This window comes from Monomorium pharaonis, chromosome 8 (genome assembly GCF_013373865.1).
Source record: "Monomorium pharaonis isolate MP-MQ-018 chromosome 8, ASM1337386v2, whole genome shotgun sequence".
Taxonomy (NCBI): domain Eukaryota; kingdom Metazoa; phylum Arthropoda; class Insecta; order Hymenoptera; family Formicidae; genus Monomorium; species Monomorium pharaonis.
The window spans coordinates 18,175,048-18,201,740 of record NC_050474.1 but is presented as its reverse complement, the minus strand read 5'-3'; the positions used below and the strand labels follow the sequence as shown (position 1 = coordinate 18,201,740).

The 26,693-nt window shown below is 36.0% G+C and overlaps 1 protein-coding gene across 3 annotated transcripts in view; it reads right to left on the bottom strand.

Moving 5' to 3' along the window:
* Window positions 1-15,638, bottom strand: part of LOC105834909 (calcium-dependent secretion activator) — a 33,887-nt gene extending 18,249 nt beyond the window's left edge. For 2 of the 3 annotated variants that reach the window (XM_036291057.1, XM_036291058.1), the window contains exons 1-3: window positions 15,519-15,638; window positions 1,437-2,036; window positions 922-1,089 (exon numbers count right to left, since the gene is read on the bottom strand). In XM_036291057.1, coding sequence (XP_036146950.1) covers window positions 922-1,089; window positions 1,437-1,892 — 624 coding nt within the window. In that variant the 5' untranslated portion in view covers window positions 1,893-2,036; window positions 15,519-15,638. Of the gene's footprint in view, window positions 1-921; window positions 1,090-1,436; window positions 2,037-6,025; window positions 8,085-15,518 lie in introns of those variants that run through there. The other variant, XM_036291056.1, reaches the window with a different exon arrangement.
* Between the last annotated feature and the right edge of the window lie 11,055 nt (window positions 15,639-26,693).

The window sequence follows — 26,693 nt, the reverse complement described above, 5'->3', positions numbered from 1 at the left end:
ACATCTTAGCTGTCGAGAAAAGTACTGTTGAATTTTTGAAACGATGCACTTGCTCGTTTGAGTGAAATAATTGATAAGATAAAAAAAGTTTACAATAATTCAAGTAATACACCACGTAAATGTGGTAAATGTGTGCTAGTGATATAACATGAATTTCAAATTGTTGTATTTAGTATCTAAGGGTGGTATAATAGTGAAAAATGTTTATTCTCAATTAAAAAAAAAATTATTTCAGTAACGAAGGTAGTACTTTATAGCCAATTTTTTTCCTATATTCACCATTATTAACTTTAGACCATATACAGCAAAAAAAAGAAGGCAACAAAATGGTCATTTGAATATTTCTCTTTACTTGAACCCTTGTGCCACTTGTTGTGCCGGGCCTGAGCAGAGGAACTCTTTTAAGTAACACAGATACGGATATCTTGCATATGCATATATTATAAATCTAAATGTGTAAAAAAATCGTATTTTAAATTTAATTTTGTGTGAGAGAAAGTCCTTTGAAGGAATTAATGTAAATCTTACGCAGCGATACAAGACGTGAAATACGATTGCGTTGGTATAGCGGGGACAGTCTATATTTATAGCGGCCAATAATTTAATGCGATCGTACAGCTTCGATATATCTAAGAGCGGCGAAGGTGAAGGTTACAGGTTAAACTATAAGACTCTGCATAAGGCTTCGAGAAATGGCTGTTTACCACGAAAGGTTTCTCTTATTCGTAAAATTATGAGTACACGTTTGAACGAAGTTTTTGCTCGAATAACATATAACGAATGGAGATAACACGTTAACCAGATTCGGCAAAATTTCCTCGGCAAATTCTACACTGTTGTTCCGCACATACTTTTCCTATTTTTGTATTCAACAAAGGTTCAATTAATTTATTTCCTCAATGTTCAAATCTACCTATTTACCTGAAAACGAGAACATATGGTCTCCAATTGTTGCTTCGTTACTTTCATCTGCCTTCGCGTCATATCCATCGGCTGTTTGGCATTGAACGGATAAGCGATGCATCTAGATATGAAGACGTAAAGCTGAATCCGAGTTTTCCTTTGCTCCTCCTCCCTCTCTTGCTTATCCTGAGGGAAGACAAGCGATCTCGTATTGGCGAGAGCAGGCTAACCGCGTATTGTTAGAAAAATCGTATCGTCGTACGATTCCTTTTTGCGAACAAAATTGGACCAAGCAAAATTGTTTCAATCGTCCGCAATTTTAAAATTTTACTCCTTTTAATATGTTACAACACATTTTCTACGGAGAGAAAATTGAAACACATATATTCCGACACACATATTCCTTACTTTATATTACACACATGCTTTGTATTTCCATCTTGCGGATACGTTTTTTTTTTTTTTTTTCAAACATCTAAAACAAAGGAATTGCGACAGGCAAAAAAGATAGTCGAGTGCAAGTACTCGCGTACTTGCAACTCCGCTTCCGTCTTCTCGCTGGCCACCGAGGGAGACGGGCTGGTCGGCCGCTGGGCGTAATTCGCGGCGTCCTGGGCCGCGCTCATCGACGGCGACAGGGAGTTCCTGGCGCTGGTGAGATTGGGGACGTCCAGGCCAGCACCGGCGGCCTCCTGCGGCGCCGCGACGGCGCCGCCGCGGCTCCCACCGGGCCCGTAGGTGCTCGCGGTGCTCGGCGGGCCCACGTGGTTCGGGCCGCCCGGCGAGGCGGTGAGGCCCGAGGCGAGCGAGCCGACGCTACCGGAACCCGGGCCGCTCCCGATACTTCCGGGATGACGGCGGGAACCGTGGGAGCTGCCGCTCCCGGCGCGGCCGGGGCCACCACCACCGCCGCCGCCACCACCGCCGCCTCCATGGTGAGTGCTCTGGTCCTCCTCACTCTCTTCTTCGGACGAGCTTGGGTCTATCATCGCTGGGAAGGGACGCTCTAAGGGGGGAGTACGGCTCGCGGTTCTCGACCTCCCCCTCACAAGAGGCCCAGCCGCTTCACGTGGTCACGGAGCCGTCGTGTTCTGCTACTGCCGTAGCCGTTGGTCACGCGCTCTTCTATAAAACTGGAAAGCGTTAATATTATTATTATTATTATTATTATTATTATTTCGCAATGTGTGATCGCTTCTTTGTTATATTGCTGAGAAGAGCGAGAGAAAGAGAATTTCTCCCGCGCCGCATTTAACGCGACTAAGGAATAATCAAAATAACAAAAATGAATTTACGTTCGCGAGGCATCGCAACGGGACATAATTAATGAAAGTAATAAGTTCTTTAGTAGCTAATCACGTTAAACTGTATGGCTGAGGATTAATGCATTTTATAGTAGGAAGTAAAACTGTAATTCCCTTGCTCTGACGCAAAAGCCGGATTATTTCGTTAAACGTACGGCGAGTTCAATTATATCTTGATTAAGTTAGGAATTTCATATTAAGTGCAGAGCAAGTTGCAGCTAAACCGCTCTACCTAACCGTTGCGATTATTATTACGTCCATTGTGTCTAGCGTAAGCGCGGAAGTTGCGTGTCAAATTTTGCCCGCGCGGTTGTTCCCCATTGTGCAATTTCCATCTGATCTTTCGGGCATAGCGGGCGATGCATTCGCACGCGGACCGTGCTGCTCGCGTAATTGCAGCCCGTCGCACGCAGGAGCGAAGAAAACCGTTTATCTTAATTCCGTTGCGTTGTCACGCGCGAAACAGCAATTTGCAATCCGCCAACGTCGAGTTTGCTGGGCTTTGCGTTGTCGTGAAAACTCGCGAAAGGGCTCGGACAAGCGGTCTTTGAGGTACTCGTCCTTAATTCCGTTTTTCCATTAAGACTCCGGGACCAAGAGGCTACAAATAAACCTTTAGAGAGCGTCATGCTATCAAAATACGTTTAGAGCTGGCAAAAGCAAGGGAAAAAAAATCAGTTACGTGTTCCAACAGAAAACGGAGATTTAATTCTGATAATCCGTCAGAGAGAGAGAGAGAGAGAGAGAGAGAGAGACTTGATAACTGAACTTGAATCGATTTACAGGGTGTTTTGTGTGCGCAGCTTTGATGCACGGAACTTATCTTAATTATAATTGATCGTTTCAAAAGCCTGCCGCTTCTCTTAAAAGCGTTATCGGATTGCTTTGGGCAGGTTCAATCAACTCTTTCATAAGACAGATAGTAGAAATGAACGCAAAGATTTATCTGCAAAGATTTGAAGAAAAAGATTTACAAATTATGCACGCGGCTATGAAGAAACTAAAATATGTATATATATATATATTTAGAAATTTTAAATAATTGAAGAATAAAAGGTTTATGGATATAACAAAGTCCAAAGTGTAAAATGGAATTCGTAAAATAATATTTTATACTTATTTTTATTTCAATTAGAATCTAAAATATTATACATTTAAAAAATTTTTAATGCCAGGATTTTAAATAATTGAAGATCCAAAATTCAAGAATGTGACAGAATCTGGAGCGCAAAATGGAGTTAATAAAATGTTTTTTACTTTATTGTTACTTTTATTTAATTTAAAATGCAATTACGTATGTTTAAAAACGTAAAGCCACAGAATCTAAAATATACGTTTTAAACATTTTTATTATCAGAAATGTAAATGATTGAACATTCACAGTGATTTATGAACATAGAGTCTAGAACGAGAAACGGACTTAATGAGACGTTCATATTACATCATTATTTTTATTTTACTTATTTAAAATGCAATTATGATTTTTTTTAAAAAGTGTAAAACCACATTGGAATCTAAAATATATATTTTATAAACTTTTAATATGAGAAATCTAAATAAAATTAAAAATCCAATGAGATGAATGAGAACATGACGGGGTCTGAAGCGAGAAATATTGCTGGAACGATTATATTACATTCTTATTTTTATTATTTAAAAAGCAATATTATAATTAAAAGTGTGGAACCATTACAGTCGAATAAACGTTTTAGATATTCTAAAAAGCTTTTTTATTATATTACTCGGGTACGATTTTCCATATTTTTTAAAATCCCCATCCGCATTTCGCAATTAAAAGCGCCATTTGTTAGAAATTTATTCGCACGGACTGCAGAATATCTGTCACCCGTGGAATATCTTTCCCCTCGCAAACGAGCTTACAGCGCGGAGAAGTGTCGAACGAATTTATTGATCATTTTCAATAGGATAAATACGTTCCCGTATTTATTGACAGCATAATACGCTCCGCGCAGAACGGTTGCACGGGCCGCACGGGTGGTAAAGCTTAATTGCATTTAATCTCTCCATACGCGCGATACAAGTCCATCGATAATTACACCGACCCTTTGATGTACGGGCCTGTAATAGTATACAGTCGGTCGCCCACCACTCTCGCGTGCGCGCGATACACGTATCCCACTCGATTTAAACCGTCTTCCTTTTCCCGCGAGGGACTCGCCTTCCGTACCGGTATCAGGAAAGCGCATATCAATGTGTAAAAAATGCGTGATATCTGCGCGAATGTGTCGCGTCCTTGCAAACATATCGCGAGATACAGCCTCCGTGTGCTCCGCATATAAAATCCGCGAGCTTCCGCAAGGATATATCGTCGAATCGATCGATATAGAATATTCGAAATTGTTTTCCACCTATTCGAGAGACCCGTTCCCTTACGCGGCGCACTATCGAAAAACCGTTTGCCCGCCCGTAATTTCCAACGTTAAATTCCCCGGCTGATAAGCCACAACTAAAATCTCCGTTAAATTAATGTCGAATTTGAACGAAATGGAAATTAAAATCGTATCTATATCCCTCTCCCTTTTAACGTTTAATGCGTTTTAAAGGTATATATTTCGGTCGATCTAGAGCACGTTTCTATATGGGACGCTTACTCTCCAAATAAATTGGTATCTTTCTTTGCCAATCTCGAAATCCCATCCATAATATCCCACAATTCCAGTATAACGGGTTTAATTTCCTTTTTACGTTATTTTTCAAAGGGAATGAAAAATTTTCGCCACTGAGAGTTTAATTAGAAATCAGATAAACCGGAACTACCGCGAAACCGCGACGCAAAATCCTTAATCGACTAACGGCTCAATCTTGATTTAATATCGCCGTGGGAACGTTATTACGCACTGCGTCGTTAGACGTCGGCGTGCTCGCGTCGGTGGATCTAGTTTCGAACGAGATGTTTCGCGAGATGGATGGAAATACCGGCGGATCCTCCTCAATGGCATAATGTTCTCAGGCGGGGTTTAAATGAGCTGACACGTGCAGACACGTGCTACGAAAAATGGATGGCTTATTACAAGCCCGGTTGCGCTAATGGGGAAACGTTCATCGCTTGCATCTAACGGAGAAATTAATTTGACGAGTAGAATTGCCTGGCGAATTAGCTTATTCCGCACGACTTGGCACAATTTTAAAATAACGAATTACACGTTATTATTAAAATCGATACACTATTAGTAATTAATATTTTATAAATAATTATTCGTCTAATTATTGTAGCAAAAATTGCAGAAAGACATAATATAAAGTATATAAAGTTTGCTTATCAATTAACACGCTACGCTGCTAATAATTAATTGTATTTTCTGCTAAATTTTCGTTATTCTCTCTCATTCTACTTAGTGATTTTTATTAATTTAAACACGCGCGTGTATTATTCGGTAACTATTTATTTAACATCATCTACATTATTCTATGGACCCGCTGCTTTTCCCCCACCGTTATTTTGTCGCGTCACATTTGACAGATATTTCTACCACGATTTTCACAAGCAGTTTTCATGAATTTTACGTAAAGGAATTTTTGCGCGACGTCCTCCGAAAATAATTCGCACGGATTCGCGGCTCACGGAACATTTTATATCTGGTTCTCGCGGAGCCGGCGTAACACGGTCCGTCGCAGCGTTAGCGTAACATCACGTAGCGGGGTATAAAGTTCTACTGCGTGTAAAATTCTAGAGCTCGGAAAAGAAACTCGGTTAGCGAGCGACAGGGAGCTACGTGCCGTGGGACTTAAACGCGCAGAAGCCGTCGATAAGGAACTTCCGGCTGGCGAAATCGAAGCAAAGAAAGCTAGCCGCGTACGAGAAAATAGCCACGGAGAGAAGGTGAGGAAGAGAGACGGAGTCCACGACCGAGTTCCGAACCCCGCGATCAGGTTCAACCCCGATCGAAGGGGTGAAGAGAGGGTGACGCGCGAGAGGAGCGAGTAGCGCGAGCGTTTTCCTTTCTCGTTTTCTGGAAATTCTTCCAGACGCGACAATCGATTTCCGCGTGCAATGTCGAGCTGTGTTCTCGGCGCGAATGCAGAAAGCGAACTGGAACGGAAGAAAGACGTGTGCGTGGCCGTCACAGTGCACACATATCGATTGTCGCCGGCCGTCCTTCTCGCTTCCTCATCCTCCCATTTCTCTTTCGAGCGCGGATATCTGATTTACTCGCGCGACGATCTACGCACGCGTGTGCACGGCGTGCCCGCGTTAAGCGGCGGGCACGAATGAATAGAATTGCCACGGATCTGGAAAATCGAAGGAAATTAGGAAATATCGGGGGGAAGCTTGAGAAATTACGAAGAGATTTCTGAAGCTCTCAACCGTGAAAAGCGTTAAATGGGAAATCTCTCAATCGACTACGTCGTACGAATTGTCACACTGAAAATTATGTTATTTTGACTACTTTTCATTTGCACAACCATATTTCTTGATATACACTGTTTTAAATATTTAAGGAATCTTTAAACCAATTCCTTGAATTAAATTACGTTTTTTTTTTTGTTTTTACTTCCAAGTATCGAAATTATTATTTTAACGAAAAACAGGAAGTTAAAAAGACAACTACAATCTAATGGGTCGAATCAGCCCACTTTTATGGTTAAAGTGCTCAGTTTTAAAATAATTAATATTGACATGCAGATCTGGTAAGTAATAAAATAAATTCGAGTCAAATTTAATTTACTTCTTGACTTAAATTATTTAACGCCATTGTTTTAGTTAAATTAACGACGTTAAGTAGAAGCAGTCGTGACACGGGAATAATTAAAAAATATAATAACTGTAATATTGGATACAATTCGACATTATGAATTTAATAGTTTATTCTGTTGTTCTTAGATTTATAAGTAATTAATAATGCAAATCTTTGACATGTTCTATCAAATATCTATACTAAATACTCAAAAAGATTTTTTATAATGTCTATTTATGGAGACATCATCTGATCATTTTACAATCTTCATTGCAGTAATTGTAACATTTTACATTTTTATTAATTTTAAAAGAATTATAAATTTTTTGATATATCAGTAAGTAAAGAAAAATTGTATTATGGTATATTAAAATTACTGTATGTATAATATCATAACATCTAGAATATTTTAGAAAATGTTTTTCCTTAAATAAATTATGTTGCTTTTTTAAGAGTCACGAAATCGTAGCAAAACGCAAGGAACTTGACATTTTTAAGTTTCTCTTTATTAACACAAAAAATTCTATAATTTTAGTAAAATCTGCGCATTTAAAATTAATTTTTTACACTTTAAATAAATAGTAATAACTGACATTTAAATGAGAGAAAGAACTATGTCTAGTTCTTTCCAGGAATAAATTTAAAAAATTTGTGATTTAATCATACAAACTTCTTACTTTCTTTTAATCTTTTTCTCTTTAGCCAGACATTTAGCCAGCCAACAGTTTTTAAATTTTTATTCTTAATTACTATTATAATGCAAACGATAATAAAAAATTTGGTTTAAAAAAAGAAAATAAATCTTAAATGTTAATCAATAAAAAGAAATCTTCTGTAAGTTTTGGTAGGAAAAAAGAGATACACGGCTTAGAGTTACAAGAGTCACTACAGTAAAATATTTTTATGCCGCAGATATACATTTATAATACTGGCCAAGATATATCTTTCGGGGGTTTTTGGAGCATAACTTTCATTTATAAGTAAATCAAATAAATTTCACATTTTGCAATAAATATTTTGTTAAACCTCATAACACAGCATATGCAAAATGTATCTAATATTAGATATTGTAAAATGTTGAACCTATTTGATTTACATAGAAAAAAAGAATATTGTTGTTTTGAGAATATCTTTAAAACGCAATGTAATCTTATTTCAAAATTTTCAAAACGAAAATCTTGAAATAAGATTACATTGCGTTAAATCAAAAAGATTTACTTGAATGAAAATTTATTTTAAGATTTTATATAGTTTAACCAAGAAAATGATATTCTTTGTTATTTAAGAATAATTTTCTTGAATGAAAAAAAATGTTGGATAAAAAATACTACATGTTCAAATCAAACATTATAATTTTCTTAGAATAAAATTATTAAAACAATTATATTATATTCGTGAAATAACACTTATAGTATATATTGAAATAAGACTATAATATATTCAAATTCAACATTTTCCAATTCTTCTAAGAAGATTGCATATTGTTGCTTATATATAAAACAATAATCGCGTTAATTTGAATACATAAGTTTAAATTTGAGAGTATTTTTTTCTGTGTACTTAAATGAAAATCATGCTCAAAAAATCTAAAGGTAATATATTTTTGGCCGGTAGTATGATAAAAAGAATAACGTAACGTAACATAATTAATACCATTTAGCTAACAAAACAGAACGTGAATCATAATTTCTAGTTTAATTTTGAAATAAAATGCACCTGAGCCGGTACGTGATTGACGGCTCTCTCTCTCTCTCTCTCTCTCTCTCTCTCGCTTGCTCGCTCGCTCGCTCACATGATCGTTATATTGTAACAATATATATGTTCAGATCGCGTACAAAGGCACGTGTATACGGGCGTGTTAATGCCTAACCCAGAAATGCAAATGTTTCCATCGTTGTAACATTGATACACAGCGCGCGGGCGCGGGGGCGGCGCGGTGCGATTCCTGAGCCGGGAAAGTGAAATACCGTGGGTCCGAGAGATACGTAAAAGCGGATAGTCAATGTGGAGCAACGTGTGGCCGTTATCAGATACGCGCCCGTACATTCGTATGCAGACATGATGAATATTTAGCGATACGAAGTAACACGTCTGGCGTAAAGGGGGATTTAGAATACCGCAGATAACAGTGCTACGGTTGGAAATGATCTGGGAACAACGGCGATGTTACGCCGCGGGAAATGTACAATATTTATGTTAAACACGCGGAACGTTTTCACTCGACGTACAATTAGTATCACAAAGATGTAAATTGCGTGAGCAATACAGTTGACTGGTAATTAGAAGAAGACTGCCAATATTAGCACAGCCTCCTACAAACAACTCCTTATTTCAAAAACTAAACATTGCATTGTATTAATACTGACAAAAATGCTTAGACCTGCTTAGATAATTAAAGGAATAAAAACTGGTAGCTTATGCAATTATAATTTTTCCCGTATATAAAATCTGCTAAAAACAAATTTTTCAAAACCCACGAATAAAATTTGCATGTTTTTCTTTGGTAAGTGAATATATTATTTATAATGTGCCTTGTTTTATTTAAAATAAATTGTCTGTTTCTTAAATAAAAATTGTTTAATTTTATTTTGTTAGTCTTTTTAGTTAGTATTTTGTTAGTCCTTTGCTTTATTGATTTTATCGTACCGGATGCCATTTTTTTAATTTTAAAATAAAAAAAATGTATAAAATGTCTGTTAATATTATAATTGACGATATCGCAGTCATTTTGTACAAAATTGTTTATTGAATATTTTATTTCTAATAAATTTTGACTTGCTAATTTTTAAGTTACAAGCAAATATTATTCTAGCTTTGAATATCTCAGAACCATAGATAAAGTTGGAGTTAATACATAGAAATATAAACTTTATAATTTAATTCATTAATTTATTTTATAATTAACTCTTTCACTATAAAATCATGTATAAATTCTGTCATTACTACCTACAGTGCCAGTGAGACCTAATTTCTTAGAATTAATTCTGATTTTATGTTTGAAAACATTAATTATATATTATAAAATATAAAACAGTATTATTAAAACTGCTACACCTAATCTACATCTAATAGAAAACACTTTCTAGTTTACATTTGTTTTATTTTTACCTTTTGTTTAAGAAATATTATTTAAAACCAAAGTGATATGCCAGTATTGATAAACTTTCTCTACTGAATTATTGATCTTTTAGAATTACAGTTTTTATTACAAAATTGTTGATATTTGCGACAAATTAGATAAAACAAATATTATTGAATGTCTTCTACAACATTATTTATAAATGAAAAAATAAAAATTAACCGCAACTACGTAGTAATAATTGGTAAACAAAAAAAGTGCAATAAAACTAATTCCAACGTGGATAGATGTCATAAAATATTAAAACAACGACAAGAGTTATCCTTATTAATTTTTTTCTGTTTTATCGTACAATCCACGATCGTCTCACTTATTACACGAAAACACGTAATTGATACCGTTTGCCAATCTATTCAGTTACATAAGCGGTTTACTATCGAAGGTAAGTCCGTTCTGGCTATAATGTTTACGTTCCTCCGATATTAACCGTAGTAATCCAGTATTAGATCGCCGTTATTGCGAAGGGAATAGAAAGATCGAACGTTAATACCTGATGAAAATCGGCCATTAATTTCGAGAGTGGAAACGGGAAAGCTTACATTCCATATTCATTACCGGGGGTACTCCGTACCATCCTACGTGCCAAAAGTGCGGGGGTGTTTGCACAGTGCTATCACTCGACGCGAACCGAAAGCCCTGTTGCAACGATAGATAAACGCCCGTAAATAACATTCGACAGTGATAAAAAATGGGGAAGGTAGGGGGGCGACGTCGCGAGTTAGGTATAGAAAAACGGGGTCGGGAGCGGATTACGTAACGCGACGCCGAAGCTTATCAAGTTAAGATACTAATCCCGCATGTATACAACGAGTACAGATACCGGTACGGGCGATTAACTTATTGGATCGTGTAAACGCGACCCACGGGGAAAAGTTTCGAAACGCGGTAGCGCGCGCGAGGCGGCGGCGGCGGCGAAGAGGTGGTGGAGGTTAGGGAAGGGGGAGGACGGGGGCGCAGGAGATGGTGGATCCGGGGCACGAGATTGCGCCGCAGTCGCGACGCGAAATTTCCGCCAAACTTATATACGCGAAGGGGAGATCGATAACCGACTCACGTGTGTGCACATGTATGTTGTGGCGCTCGGTTTTGGTAATTAGCGGCGTGCCATCACTGCATATTTTCCAAATGGATTCGCAGCTCAGGGCTTCGACTGGCGTCACGTCCGCGACGGGAGAGACGTATTTATTTACAATAGAAATTTATTTTTGTTTAAAGAATATTTTCTAGCGCCACTCGCTAAAAAGGGGACTCTCTAAATTGGATCGATTACTGTCAGCATTTAAATTGATGGTATTATCGAGCGTATAGCGATTTGTAAATTTCCACCAGAGTTATACAGCAGATCGATAAATCGTGTTCAGTTTTGGTATCGCTTAGTTTAACGAATTACCAGCGCATTATCGGTGTGCGTATTATCGCTGTACATTTTTCGCATCCTATCGATTTCTCCATTATTAAATGCAATGCAATTCAGAATACGTCACGTCGAAAATAAAAATAGCAGCTGTGTGGAAATATTTAAATATTAAATGTGATAAATATTTAAATGAGAAATTTGACAAATAGAGTTCGATAGACTTTTCCGCCTTTCGAAGAAGAGAAGCGAGAAGTTTTATAAAGAAATTTTGTACTATTTCTTCCGCAGCCTTTAATATTTAAAATTAGACCTCAAATTCTAAAACCGATCAATAAATTTTTACATTTCCAAGAAAGATATACAAATTTTAAATGTAATTAAGATGAAAAAGTAATTTTCTAAATTATTACGACCATTTTTGCTTTACATGTTATGTTGTAAAAAATCTTGGAGCACACAAAGGGGAGCAAATATAAAATAATAAAATAAATTTGACAATAAGAAAAATAGAAGAGAGAAACTAGTTCTGTCATAATGATCAATAGATTTAGCTCTAAATATAACACTCTCATTATCCAGCCACGTTTATCGCAATTTTTTAAAAACGTCATTTTCATCAGAAATTTTGTTACCATCCGCGATAGAGGCACGATGATAGGAAATGCCATGTCAATCGAATTTCCAGGCATATGCCAATGCTTTCAGCTTGACATTGATGCGCTCCTTTATCTGCGTTTATTAAATATGGCGCACATTGATCCACTTATTATCACAGCGCACGTCGCTTCCATCAATCCCTGACAATTTTCGTGGACGGTGAGACTTGTCACGTCTCCGTGAAGCGCTTTTGTATATCTTTATTGAAGGAATGCAATGTTAATTTCCTCTTAGCGGAAACAGAGAGAGAAAAAAACGTGAAAGAAGAACGGAGGGGAAGGGAAACACTGCGTGTCATTCTGAATACGCGGGAGCATACGATAGGACGATTATTTCTAGGATGACACCGCACCTTCCCCTGTCATTTCTTATACAGTCGGATTTTTACATTAAAGTCAAGGCAGGGGACAAGGGGGTTAAAGTTAGACCCGGTAAAACGCCGAGGTATTATTTTTATCATTTACGCGAGGTCACGCTTTTTATCAAGATTAAACCAGTACGTCATAGAGTACTACCTGTATCGAACCATGCGAAAGAATAAATATATTGATTTTCACCGGCCTATTTACCACCAGCATATTTCATATCACGCGTTACGTCAGATTCGTTTCAACAAATTTTAGAGTACACAAGTTCAGAAACGACTAGCAGGATTTTCTCGCATGTCGTATCCAAATAAAAAAGTTTTTCTGTTCTACAAGTGTCGTCTCGCTTGTACAATGAGAAATTGTTCATGCGCGTTTATCATTTATAGATATAATAAATATTCTAAAATATAGATATTATTTTTAAAAAAACAGTGGTCGCTATTTAAATATCGAGGCTCTACATATATAAAATAATACACGCGTTATATAATTTTTTCTGCAACGGCTATGAAAATGTCAAGACATTTAATAAAGATCGACAACATGCAAAAAATAAATGTACGATAATAATTTAATTTTTGTTCAAAATTTAGTCGGAGCCAAAGTGACAATCACTACCAAAAATTAAATAGTCATTTTAGCAAAGTGCTTTTAAGTGATTGTTTACTAAAAACAACATGTTTTTTTGTGTTCATTGAAGAATTTTCAGGTAAACAACATTCAGAATAATTTACTGTTCCTCCCCATGGTCCAATAATAATGCAAATATACTTTAGCTATAAACGAGATTCCGAGAATAAACATTGATCGACGCATAAATTCAGTTTGAATTTGATTTCTGCTCCGTAAACTTGCGCGACAGCGAATATGTCAAAGGAAATGTTTCCCGTGCGTTAAAACGCGACCCGTGCTACATCACCAGCATGGTCGATAAGCCGTTTTGTGAAGAGCTTGAATGGCGATGCCATCGCTGATACACCATTCACAAAGCACGGTACAGAAAAATCTCAGTCTATTTTGAAGTTCGAATGCAGACTGATTTTACAGCGATACTCATGCCTGCACATGCATCCTCCCTGCACAGGGGGAGAATTGTCCCTGCGATCGATACGATTTTTCGATAACAGACAAAAAATAGATCGATTTATCATGCACAATTCACGGGATTCCGATTTCATTATTCTGATCCGTCGCGCCCGATGTGGAACTCTACTACTTAAGTAATACAATAGCAATTGGAGAGACCACTGGTAACACAGTTAATGTATATCATACATAATTTCGCGATAACTACGACAAATTTGTATACAGAATGCATTTAAAATTTGTGAAGTCAGCTTTGATTACAGATCACTAACCGAATCTTTTAATTAGATCATTTCTGTTTAGTTATTTGCAATTATTAAGTGGCTAATACCTTAAAATTAAAAATTGCGTTATGTCTTCAAAAATGTAGCGGAACATTTTTGACTTTGCAAAGAATCTTTATCTTTAAATTACGCTTTTCGTTAATAAAGCTTTTATATACGTTAATATACAGAAAATACATTTTTCAGTGAAAAGATTTGACAGTTACCAAAAAAAATATAGTTATTTTAATAATCGTTTTAATATTGAGACATTTAACCGAAAGCATGATGATTAAAAAAAAAGTTGGTATCCCAAAATAAAATCAATTTATAAAAATAATTAAAATTTATTAAGAAATATATATTTAACCAAAAAAAATTGAATATTCCGGATTGCTCTACATCTACATTCCATAGCGAATAGAGAAAAAATTGTCTCTGATAGAAATCAATACCTATCAATAAAAATTGCTATTTCGTGAAAATTTGATTAAAAAATGCTATTATTTCGAATGTTTGCAGACTATAGTTGAATCTCTTTGTTAGAATTTCAATTGCATTCGCAACTGGAATACTTCTCTGTGCCACCGCTGCATTTATTACCGTCGGCTTCGTGGAACCGCGTCACGAGGAGGGAAAATCACGGGTTTTTTTTTTCCCCCCTTTAATTCGCATCGAGACGTATAATCTCGGCCGTTCGATTGGCTCCCGCGTCCATCGGATCCCGATATCAACCGCGACGTTTCCGTTCATCCTCGACATTCAAGCCGACGAGGCGCACACGTAAAAAATCGATAGCCGCCTCGATTTACTATGACACACCGTCGCTACGTGCGTCCTTCCACGCTCGTCGAAGCGGAATCCGACTTCCTCGTCCGGCACGCCAAGCAGCAATTGCAATTCGGGGAAGACTAACGACTATCGTTAATCTGTTAGGGTGTCGCGGGGCAGCCAAGCAGTCCGGCCAGCGGACGGCAAACTCGAGAAATCGGCGCCAACTGGTCTGAATTAATTAGATGATTAATTGTAGCGAATCATTATCCCCAATTAGCGCACAGAGATTAGCAGATTAGCAGATCGTCGACCCAAAGGTCATCAGGCAGCTAATGTGAACGTAATTAGATCGTCCGTTATTAATTGTTAATACCGGCCGACGCGGTTAGGGTAATAAAAATATATTATACAGAGCTACCGTCAATTTGCGTGGTTATTGGTTCGCCAATGGCCATCATCATCATCATCATCATCATCGCTGCACGACGACGACGACGACGACGACGATCCGGCGAACTACCATTCGTTCGTTTCCCCACAATCCCTACGCGGCACGTATCACCCCCGGACGACACGGCGTTTATCGCTCCGGAAGAGCTGCCGCTCTGGGAAAGGACGTGATCGCGAAGGCGGACCGTACACAACAGTGGTGGTCGCGGGCTCCTGGCCGACCACCGAGAGGTCTCCGCGCCGCGTACATACGGGGCTTTCCTCGGCGGCGTGTTATTGATCTAGCAGCGTTCGAATGCGGCTTCGCAAGCAAGGCTCGCCGTTGCCCTAGGCGCACTCGACGGTGCATACGTTTCGTTGGCCTGGGTGTGTCGTTACGCTTGCCCCCGCTGGACTGTCAATGGGGCTTCGGGGTTGGAAACGTCGTGGCCGAGCCTACGGGCCTCACGGGGTCCGCTCCGCGGAGGGGAGGCTCTCGTGCACTCGGGTAAAAGCGAGGTATTTTCTGTGTTGGACTAACCTCCTATCAACCGGTGCGTGGTCGCGATTCCCTGGTCTGCCGAGGTGCCATGTCCCGCTGCGACGTTTGCGACTGAGAGAGAACGCGGCCAACGGGCACGAACGAACCGACCGAGAGATGCCGAGGCGGCGGCGGCGGCGGTACGATGCGTCGTCGTCGGTCTGACCGGTGCGTGCCGTATTCCACTTGAAGGGTAGATCCGAGGGTAGGCGCTCGATGACGGCAAGCGAACGTCGCGTCGGTCGCTCCGGATGAACGCGAGGAATCGAAAGAGAGGAGAATGTATAAGGACAGGGAGAAAGAGTAAGAGAGAGAGAGAGAGAGAGAGAGAGAGAAAGACAGAGGAGAGAGACGAGAGAGGAAAAAATGAGAGAAAGATAGGGAAAGAGAGAAAGAGAGAAAGAGAGAAAGAGTGAGGCCGGAGTGACGGCGCTCGAAGGAACGAGAAGAGGAATCGTCTGCGAGGGTGGAAGCGGCGGACGGACAGACCCTTCGTGATCCGCAAGCTGGCGTGTTCGAACTGCGACCGCTCTGTGCGACTGCCGTTCTGCCGTGGTAGGGAGAAGGGGTGGAAGAAGGGATGATGTTGGTAAAGGGTGGGAAAGCCGAAGGGAGAGAGAGAGGGAGAAAGAGGCAAGTGTAGAGAGGTAGGAGGTAAATGTCGAGTAAAGACGAAAGAGGAGCAACGAGGAAAACAACGGGAGAGGGAGAAGAACGGACGAAGAAGAAGAATGAAGAGATGTCGAAGAAAGTTCAAGATGGTGAGAGGAAGAAAAGCAGGTTAAAGGAGAGGAAAAAGAAATGCAGCAAAAGAGAAGAGAGAGAGAGAGAGAGAGAGAGAGAGAGAGAGAGAGAGAGAGAGAGAGAGAAAGAAGGATGGAAGGGTGAGGACCTAAAAAAACATTGAGGCGAGAGGGAGCCACAGCAATGACTAGCCGGCATAGTTATGAAGCGGAGACGAATCGGGAGGAAAAAAGGACTTACGGTGACCAAACGTTGGTTGCAAAGGAGGAACGGCGCGTTTTATGTTATTAAGTTCGCAAGGAGCTAAGCTAAAAAGCGCTATCACGGCTGCGATTAGATCAGCAACGACGATGGCGAGCATTACGTGACGGACGTTCGTTTTCGTCGAGGGGAAAAGAGGAGAGAGAGTGGAGAAAGAAGAGACTGCCGGAGAAGAGGAAAATCCATTTATTTTGGATGGAAAAATCGAGGGCTGGCGATTCCTCCGTGCGAGTTCCAATCCTTCGAGAAAATACGCACGATAAAACGAGAAAGGGATGTTTGCCGTTGCGAAAATGGTCTGTCATTTGAGTTGGAAATTTAAAAGACTGTTAAGAGATGCTAAACTGCTCGTCAAACTTGATCGAGGTCGATAATGTAGAGTCATTTGTGCACGTCATTAACAAAACTTTGTGTGTATTTCTTTTATAGATTTGGAAATCCTTTTCCAGAATTAAAGTTTATGTATTAATTGGATTGCTCTTTTTAGGCACGAAATTTTGGTACTCATTAAACTTTTTTATTAGAACGCCTACGCTTAATCTGAAAGCGTAGTATTGTTCCTAAATGCTCTATTTGGGCCCAGATTTGATTTGTGCGTACAAGGTCTAAGATTTTTACATCAGACACACTTTGTTACGAGTCGACGCTAGAAGCCGACAATTTTAAAATTTTCTGTCGTATTTCCTACAAAATCGTTACGGCCCGGCTTTGTTATTATCTATACCTTAATGAAGAAGGATTTTTAATTCTGTAAATGCAATTAAAAGATCAGTGAGAAATAAAATTATCGGTAAAACAGGACAACTTTAGCATCTCGTTAAACATATATTAAAAGAATAGCTCTCTTTAGACTAGTTGTGGGAAGTGGAGCACACAGCAAGTGGGCTTAGAGGATATACGCAAAATAAAAACAGAACGAAAGGAGAACGAATTTTTCCGTTCTCCTTTCGTTCTGACCGATACTTTGATACGATAAAAGGAGTACAAAAGAGCACAAAAAAAGGACATGCGACCTTTTCAAAATCAGAATAAAAATCTCAGATGCGATTGAGACAAAAAGTCTTTGATTAGACAAAACGGAAATTTTTAAATTTTAAGTTTTAAAAAAAGAAAAAAGGGTTTACGAAGAATAGCAAAGAACGCGATATCGAGGGGAAGCTCGAAGCAGAGGAGAAACAGAGAGAGCGAAGAGAAGACGCAGGATGCTTCGAAAACGCGGGATGGAGCAGAAAAGAAGGAACGTAAGAGGTCGAGATAAAACAAGGAAGGAAGGAAGGAAGGAAGGAGGGTACGTTCGGTCGCCGCTGGGGTGAGGGGAAAGGATCTCCCCGCGCCCCGAGAGGGTGCACGATGAGGATAGATCGTTAGGGTGGGAGTGGGAGGGGAACAAGGACGGGGTGCGCGCGCGAAGTGGCACTGGGCCATCGATCGGCTGCGCGCGGTAGCCACCGCCGTCGCCGCTGCCGTCGCTGCCGCCACCGTCGTCGTCATCACCGTCATCGTCGTTGTCGTTCCCGTAGCAGCTGAGCATTTTACACTGCACGCAGGTTCACATGGCTAATTTTTCCCGCGGACGGGCGCGTTAAGAGGAAAAACAAGGCGAATGCTGTGGTTACGGGATACGAGAAATGGGAAAAGCGCGTTCAGGATCGAAAGGGGCGAAGCGAAAGGAGTGAGACGCCGCAACCGAGTTAGCAAAGGGAATTGGGGATTAACACCTCCGAAAGATACTCGTCTGCGAATTCTTGCACGTTTTCTCGCTGCGGCCGCCTGAAAATAGTGGCAGACCCGACAGTTTTTCTGAGGCCGGAGCCGTGTGACTTAGTACTCCTTGCGGTCTTCTGGGTCAAGTGGACCTAATGATAAGTCGAGATGTCGCGTTGGCGCACTCTGCACGTGTGTCGTCTCGTATGATTACTCGGCAATATAGGAAAAATTTAATTTTAAACGAAGGTGGAAGAATAATGTTATCTAGAGTACGATTTCTTTGCGATATGGAGCATTTATAAACTGGTACAATAAGAAATTCTATTTTTGGCGAAAACAAAAGAATCACTGTTTTCTATGCTGGAAAAATTTTCTAACATTTTCGTGATTTTTAAAGGGTATAAGAAAGGAAGATAAAGAAGTTAAACTGTTTCTAAGTAAATTTCATTTAGAAGTTTGTTTGATAAAAAGAATATTCTGATACTATTAAACACGAATAAAGATTACTGCTTGAAATTGATGTATGTATATTATACATACATATACTTTTATATTTATATAATACTGTCTTAAAATAATTTTTAAATAACATTTTTAGAAAATAAAAAGAATAATAGAAACAAAATCAATAATATTAAGTTAAAAAGTAAAGAAAATAAAATTCTAATATTAAGGCAATATAATAAAACAAATAGATAAAGAGCTATGCGTTTAGCATTAAGTTTAATCACTTTTTCATTATAAATTTTATTTTCTTCCATAAGATACTTGCGATTGATAGAATTTGTCGAAATACGACGCAACGTATTTATCTAACCGAGACAAATCGCGTCTATTCTTATTGCTTCGCGTGACGCGATATCGAAGAAATACACGCTGCATCGATCGTCTTTTCCTTATCCATGTACGAGTGCATTGACGTTACAAGAAACCCGGCACACATATTGATCTTGCGTGTAAAAACCGAAGGCCAACTATGTCTATAAGACCGTTAAACATATTCAAGATTACTGATTTTTATTATGCAGATTCTGTGTATTTTAAATAAACCAAATTTCTTAGATTTAAAATAGCCATATCAATATATTTGTAATTAAATCTGTTGTTAAAAGAATTTATTATATATTTTGTAATTAGATAATGAAATTAGTGTTAAAGAGACAAATATTTATATAATTTTAATCTCAAAAATCATATTTATTTATCGGTTTATTAAAATTAAGTTAATTCTTTTTACATATTTCTTTTAATTTTTATATTCTTAAATTTTATTTCTTTAATAACAAATCGCGAAAATTTTTTCACAATTATTGTTTATAACATAAAGCGTCTGCGAACAAAATAAGTCAGAATTTTCTAAGCAATGCGAATTTTGAAAAAGAAACTTGTTATTTAAACGTGAGCGATAAAGCAAGCATAATTTCGAATAAAATATTGCCAAAGTTATTGCCAACTTTAGTTTTACAAATGAGTTGATAAGTGATTGTTCAGAAAACATGACATCGTCATTTGTTATAAGTTGTTACTGGTTAAATCACTTATGACCAAAATGTAACATCAATGGAACGTTAAAGTAATGTCACAATGTCACATACTAATAAGGTTACTTAAATTTACCTGAAAGATGTTATTTTCGACCAAATATGTATACGTTACAAGTAAAATAAATTTGATTGATTAGCGACACAGTTTAGAATAAACACGATAAAATTATGAACAAAAAATAAAAGAATTTACAGTGATCAAAATAATCACCTTTCCCTTGAGCGATACTGATATCTAGCAGTCATCCCAGCCAAGCCAAAACCGCTACTAATGTTGCTTGTCTTTTGTGATTATGTATGATACCACAGTTTTAGATAATTTATAAGTATTTGATATTAATAAATACATATCTACGAACTCATTTCAGTGAGCTTATTAAAAATACACTTTATTCATAAATGCGTACATAAAGTTACAGGTTTTATTGATTTTTATATAGGTTTGCGAATTAATAGCTTTTCTGTTATTAATTTGAATATAACATCAAATACACACATATTAATAAAATATAGCTAGAGCCCTCTATCTCTTTTATATAAATATATATCAAGTTATGTAATACAATTAATCTAAATTATGTTATATAAATTATATCATTGCATATAGCACATTTAAAACGATATATAAACGTAATAATGGAAAGTAATTAAGATAACATTAAATTACATAAAAAAAGGATACACATTATAGTTCGCTTGACGTTAATGATAATAAAAATACGTACTTTTAACATCATTAATACGTTACCATGTATACTGACTATTGATCCTATGTAATTACCTTGCAAACGCTGCCAAGCGTTAAAGGAAAGTTTTCGGCGCGACTTTCTACGCGGTCATGGAACTTCTGGCGGAAGTCCGAAAAGTGGCTTTGAAAAAGCGAAGAAACGACCGAGTTCTTTGGCTTGAACAGAATCACTGACGATCAGGTTTCGATCAGCCAGCAATTTCTGGCTTCGGCCAGCAACAGGGATTTGGTTTCAATAACTGTGACCGCGCGTCGATTGCAGATCACAAGGTAGAAATTTAATTGTATTAATAGGTCACGATCGATGGTGAACCCTTTCAATACAATTACATCTCGCCCGTTGTTCCATGACGAATCGAACGTAATTTTGAACGGCCAAGAACTGTAACGGCAACAATAGTCGCGAACATAGATCAGACACGATCGGTGCTCTTTCGAGCTACTTTAGCGTTGCACATATCGTTAAATTCAGTGCCGCTTGACTGGCGACATTTACCGCAAAACTTTGTAATTCGCGATGAACTTCTGGATAAGACTGTGAGAGGAGAAGAGAGATAAATTCTAAAAACAGATTGCAAGAGACACAGTTTGAGTTTTCCGATTCGCAATGACACTGTACGAGCGATATATTTTGTGAAATAAGCTCCAGCTAAAGACGTTAAACTGAAAAGTACAAAAGAAGTTATATTATTTACATGTTGTTAAATTGAAACTTTACACATGACCGTCTGTAAGTTTCGGAATACGTGCGATTTTCTCGCACCTCGCGTAAAGTGAAGTTAAAAAAAATCTTGGATAAAATTTAATCAAGAACATTATAATACACATTTTTTACTTTTTTAACAGGAAAAAGATTCTTCCTGTCAACTCTTTAATTTTAAAGACATAATAAAAAATATTTTGTAAAAATAAATTCTTTGCGTAAAAAGTTTGATATTATTACGAAAGATTAGTGTTCCAGTTAAAAACATTTAAAACTTAGAAAGCGTGAACCCCAACATTTAAGAAAATACAAATATTGAAAACATTTCAGTCTTCATGTAATTTAGGAAGAAACAAAGTTAAAAAAACAATTGTGTAATGTTTTTACCAAGATACTTAACTTTTTGTAAGATAAAAGAAATCACAAGTATATTTCCAAATACATAAGCAGTATTATATAAATAGAAATAAACTATTACTGTAAAAGGCAACAAATCCTAATTTTTACTTTCTTGTAACGATAAAACTTCAATACTACTTCTACATTTATGTATTTGTTTACTTATAATGTAAGGCATTATTGACACTTTTTTAAGTTTAAAGATGTTAATCTCAAATAACTTAAAAGTTACAAATTACATTGTTTTTTACTATAAAATACGAATTTTGAAAAAAAGCTGAATGAGTGATTGCATCTTTAACGCGTTATTTTAGTCGATTTTTAGATGTGTCAACGTCGTTATATCATCGCGGTGAGTTACGATTGCGCATTTATCACAATGATAACATCGCATCATACAGGTCGTTGCAAATAAGATGGACGTGTCTCTCTATTTTTCTAAGAGTAAAATACGCCAACAATTCCGCGCTTTTGTGGCATGTATTTAATTAACTAAATATGTGCTTCTCATTTTCTTTTATTATAAAAATGTATAATAGAAAAATTATTGATATAGAACGAGAATCAGATCAAATCATTTATTTTAGTATTAGTAAGTAAAATGATAAGATTTACATAATTATTATAGAAGAATTTCACACAGTCAGAACTCCTTAACGTTAAATTGCTTTAAACTAACTACAAAATTTGCAAAAATTATCTAAAAACGGTTCAAAAATTGATTTTTTTAAAGTAAAACTTTAGTAAAAGTTTAACTGTAAAAATTTAAAAATACATTTTTTTATTATTAAGATATAATTAGAAAAAGACAATCATGATAATTAATACTGTAAAAGTTTTAACATTCTAACTTGAGAATTCTACAAAATTATTTTAATATAATTTAATAAAAATAATATATACATATATAATTTTTATTTATTAAAATAATTTTGTAGAATGTTTAAATTAGAATAGCAAAACTTTTGAAGTATTACTCTAATTTTATATATATAGAGTGAGAGAAAGAGAGAGAGAAAGAGAGAGAGAGAGAGAGAGAGAGAGAGAGAGAGAGAGAGAGGAAGAAGAAGGTGATAATATAGCCACTCATTTATATTTCATCTAATGATTCTGTTAATAATCAATATTTTAAATTAAAACTTAATGATTATATTTATCAAAGTGTTGTTCATTAGATTTTAGATTCAAAGTTATGGAATATTTACTATATTAAATATTATTTATAAAAATATAGCAACGCTGTATAATGGGTTAAAATGAAACAGGGATCGTAATATGGCCACCACAAAAATAAATGTAAAAAACTCGTTTTATTTTAAAGAGTCACAATATTTTATTACAAAATTATAAATTTATATAAAATTAATTAAGGTATAAAAAAATTGTAGCATAATTGAGAAAAAAGATAAAGATATATATGTAGATTTGCTTAATAAAGGTAGGATTTTTAGACTTATACGTAATCTCTTCCTTCTGTCGCAATAATAGTTTATACATGTCACAAATTATTGGTTAACAGTAGAATGACAATCGATATATCAAGGAATTTTTTTGATATGAAGACGATCAAAAGTGATCATATTACCAGCACGTTTAGGTGGCTATTTTAATAAAATCCGATATCATGGTTTAACTTCTTATAACTCGAAATGTGTATAGCCAAATAAAAAGTTAAATAACAAAAATATACTTAAGTATACATACATTTAAGTGATAATGCGTTTAAGTTTCAAAAGAATGAGGAAGTATGTGTAATTAAATGCTAAAAAGTACCTTAAAAAAGTTTCGAAATGCTCGAAACTAAAAATGCTTTATAACAAACGTTGGCTATTGTGTATTGTTATATTAGCGCCACTTCATAACGGCAGGATGCTAAACAAATAATTCCATAAATAATTACTAAAATTTGTCACCTAATAACAAAGATAATACGAATGACCGTATTGTCTACAGTGGTCATAATATCACCTTCGCTTCTATAGTTACGTTTAACCTTAAAGAATGAATTTGATTTTATTAACTAATTAAAGTCTAATAGAGTTTCAAAGGGTGAGGGTAAGACAGGAAAAGACGTAACGAATTTATATCTCGCAGGTACGTACGTTATGAAAGGTACACACTGCGAGTCGATCACACTTTCGTAACTGAAGAAATGTGAATCACAGCATCAATAGAACACTACACAGAAAAAAAAGTAATACAGCCAATAACATATGTAGTTGCGAGCTGCTGACTACATATAATACTTAATACAATAATATTTGCTATTAATGCAAGTACAATGTTGATACTGCAATAGCATATATTATTGTATTGAGTATATCTGTAGTTGGCAGCCGGCAACTACATATCTTATTGAATATACTACTTTTTTTCAGTGTATAACTCCTTTTTTAAATCATATATGTGACCGTAGGTCCAAATTTCGAGTCAGTAACTAATTTGTTTTAATTCAGGACTGGACTAAGATACAATATCTTTGCTCGGAAATGAGAGGGAGGTTATTTAAAACTTTAAATTAATGCATAATGGTTTAAAACTTGATATAAATATTTATTATTATAGATATAATCATAAAATAATTCATAATTTCAAGTAAATTAAGCTGAAATCTGATTGACAGTAATTTACGTCGATAAATTTACGTTAAATTATTTATGAATTTGATGGAATAATTGAAATATATTTATATATCTTTTTAAAGTCCAGTTTACAAGAAGTAACTTTGGCTACATAGATTTTACATATTGAGATTACATAATTTGAGCCGCATAATAAATTCTTAGATATAAATGTGTATGTGTGCGTGTGTGTGGGCGGGCGCGCGTGTAAATGTGTAGGAGGAGAAAATGAAAGAGGAAAGAAAGGGAAATTTTCTATTTTAATTTTATAACCTGTTTATGACAACAGACAAGAAAGAAGAATCGATGAATTCTTTCAGGTTTTTCACAGTGTACAGTAGAAGGATAGAATCGAGAAACTCTTTCAGGTTCAATGGAGAGAAAAAGTCGGGAAATCTTAAAGTTTTTAATTATACATTTTACAATAAAAATTTATTTAATCTACTTAAATTATATTCATCCTTATTCGAGGTGAATCCACTACGTTTTATAATCATTTTTTTATCTTTTTTAGATCTTTAGATATAAAATGTTTTATTAAGGTTTGCTTTTTAACTTATTTAAAAAGGATAATTATCTTTGCAAGTAGGAAGATTGCTATTCTATTGTTAAAATTACTTAAGGGGATGCTGGACTGCCTCTCAAACTTAATCAAGATCGATAATGTAAAGTCATTTGTGCACATCATTAATGAGATTTCGTATATATTTCTTTTATAAATTAAAAAATTCTTTTCCAAAATTAAAATACATATATTAATATTAATCTGTGAATTAACCTAGTGCTCTGTTTCTGTCCTCGGACCGCCTTGGACCGATTCCTCACTCACACATATGTACGAAATTTTCTCTGAGGCTTTTTTCTTATACCAAAGCTTCTAGCTCATTTCTGCAAGCATTTTATTATTCTTTTATGTAATAAGATTAGTACTAGTTATTTGTACGTACAGAGTCTTTAAAACTTATGTATTACAGATAAAAGACACGAGACGACTGCACAAAAGTATAATTTTTTAACTTTTTTTGTTTTTTACATAAAATTGTAGGCAGGCACTATTTGTTATTGTCTACACTTTAATTCTAGAGAAGGATTTTTAATTCTATGAAATCAGTAAAAAAATAAGCCTAATTAAAAATAATATAACGTTTAATCGGTAAAACAGACGACTCCAGCATCCATTTAATAGGTTAGCCAAGGTTAGGTTAGGTTCGCAAGAGCGACGAAGCGTCGGTAATTCTGCGAGAGTTCCCATGCGTGTCACTAGATGGCATACGCGTGCGAATAAAATCAAAGAGTAAAAAATCATAGGAGCCAACATTTGATTTTAGCGATGGCAACGGATGTCCTATATGTATATAAAAGTAAGTACTTAAGGTAAGCACTCACGCACACATGTACACATCATACCCGTACAACACGTGAAAGCACACTATAGATAACATGCTGATGCAAATGTCAAAAAAATAGATGGCTGCTCGACTACATCCGTCTCCAGTAAATCGATATGACATCTCTTGTAATTCTTTACTCTTTGAATAAAATAATAAAACTAGACGTAGATAAAATTAACTGGTCGTGAGTTCAGTTAGGTATAAATAGTACTGTAAAGTCGTGGAAAGGATACTTTTTACACACCATCTATTGAGGGGACAAAAACAATTAATTAATGGTTTACTTGCGTGGCATAAATGAGTCGTAAATAATTAGGTAAATAGCGACTTTGCGGACTTTAGAAACGGAAGCGGAAATTTATCCATCGGAATATTTCGTCCTGCGATAGATAAAAAATAATTAATTATAAAAAAGCTATTTGTAAAATAATTTAATGAAATTTAAATTAGAGCCATATATATATTACTATTTTGTTTTACACATGTTTTGTTTTACATATGTTTAAATATAAAATTTTATCATTCTAACTAAAATAATGATAAGCAATCGCAGAAGTGTGTGTGTGTTTGTACCGTTTGATTAATTTTAATTTTTGTAAATTTACGACTTATGAAAAAATATGGTTCATATATAATTGTATATAATTCCGTATATGATTTTATATACAATTATACCTAATTATATATAATTATTTAATTTAAAGTTTCTTACTAATTTTGATGACTTTAATTGAAATATGTTGTCAAGATCATCATATTGAACCTTGTCTTATATTACATATTCCCGCCACTCAATCTTAATTTCCATTTTTAATATTTTTTCATATCTTTTTTTAATTATTAATTTCAGTTACTTTTAAGTTTATGTTGAGTGACTCGTTTTGCATGGAAAATTGAAAACTCATGTGAAACAAAACATTCATAGTTTCCTCAACTTTCAATATTGATGTAGAATTGAGCAATAACTGACAATTTTATATTCGGCTTGAGATTGAGCTAAAATTACTTCATTTTGTAGATATACTTAGACGTCTTAGACCAATAGTTTACCAATATT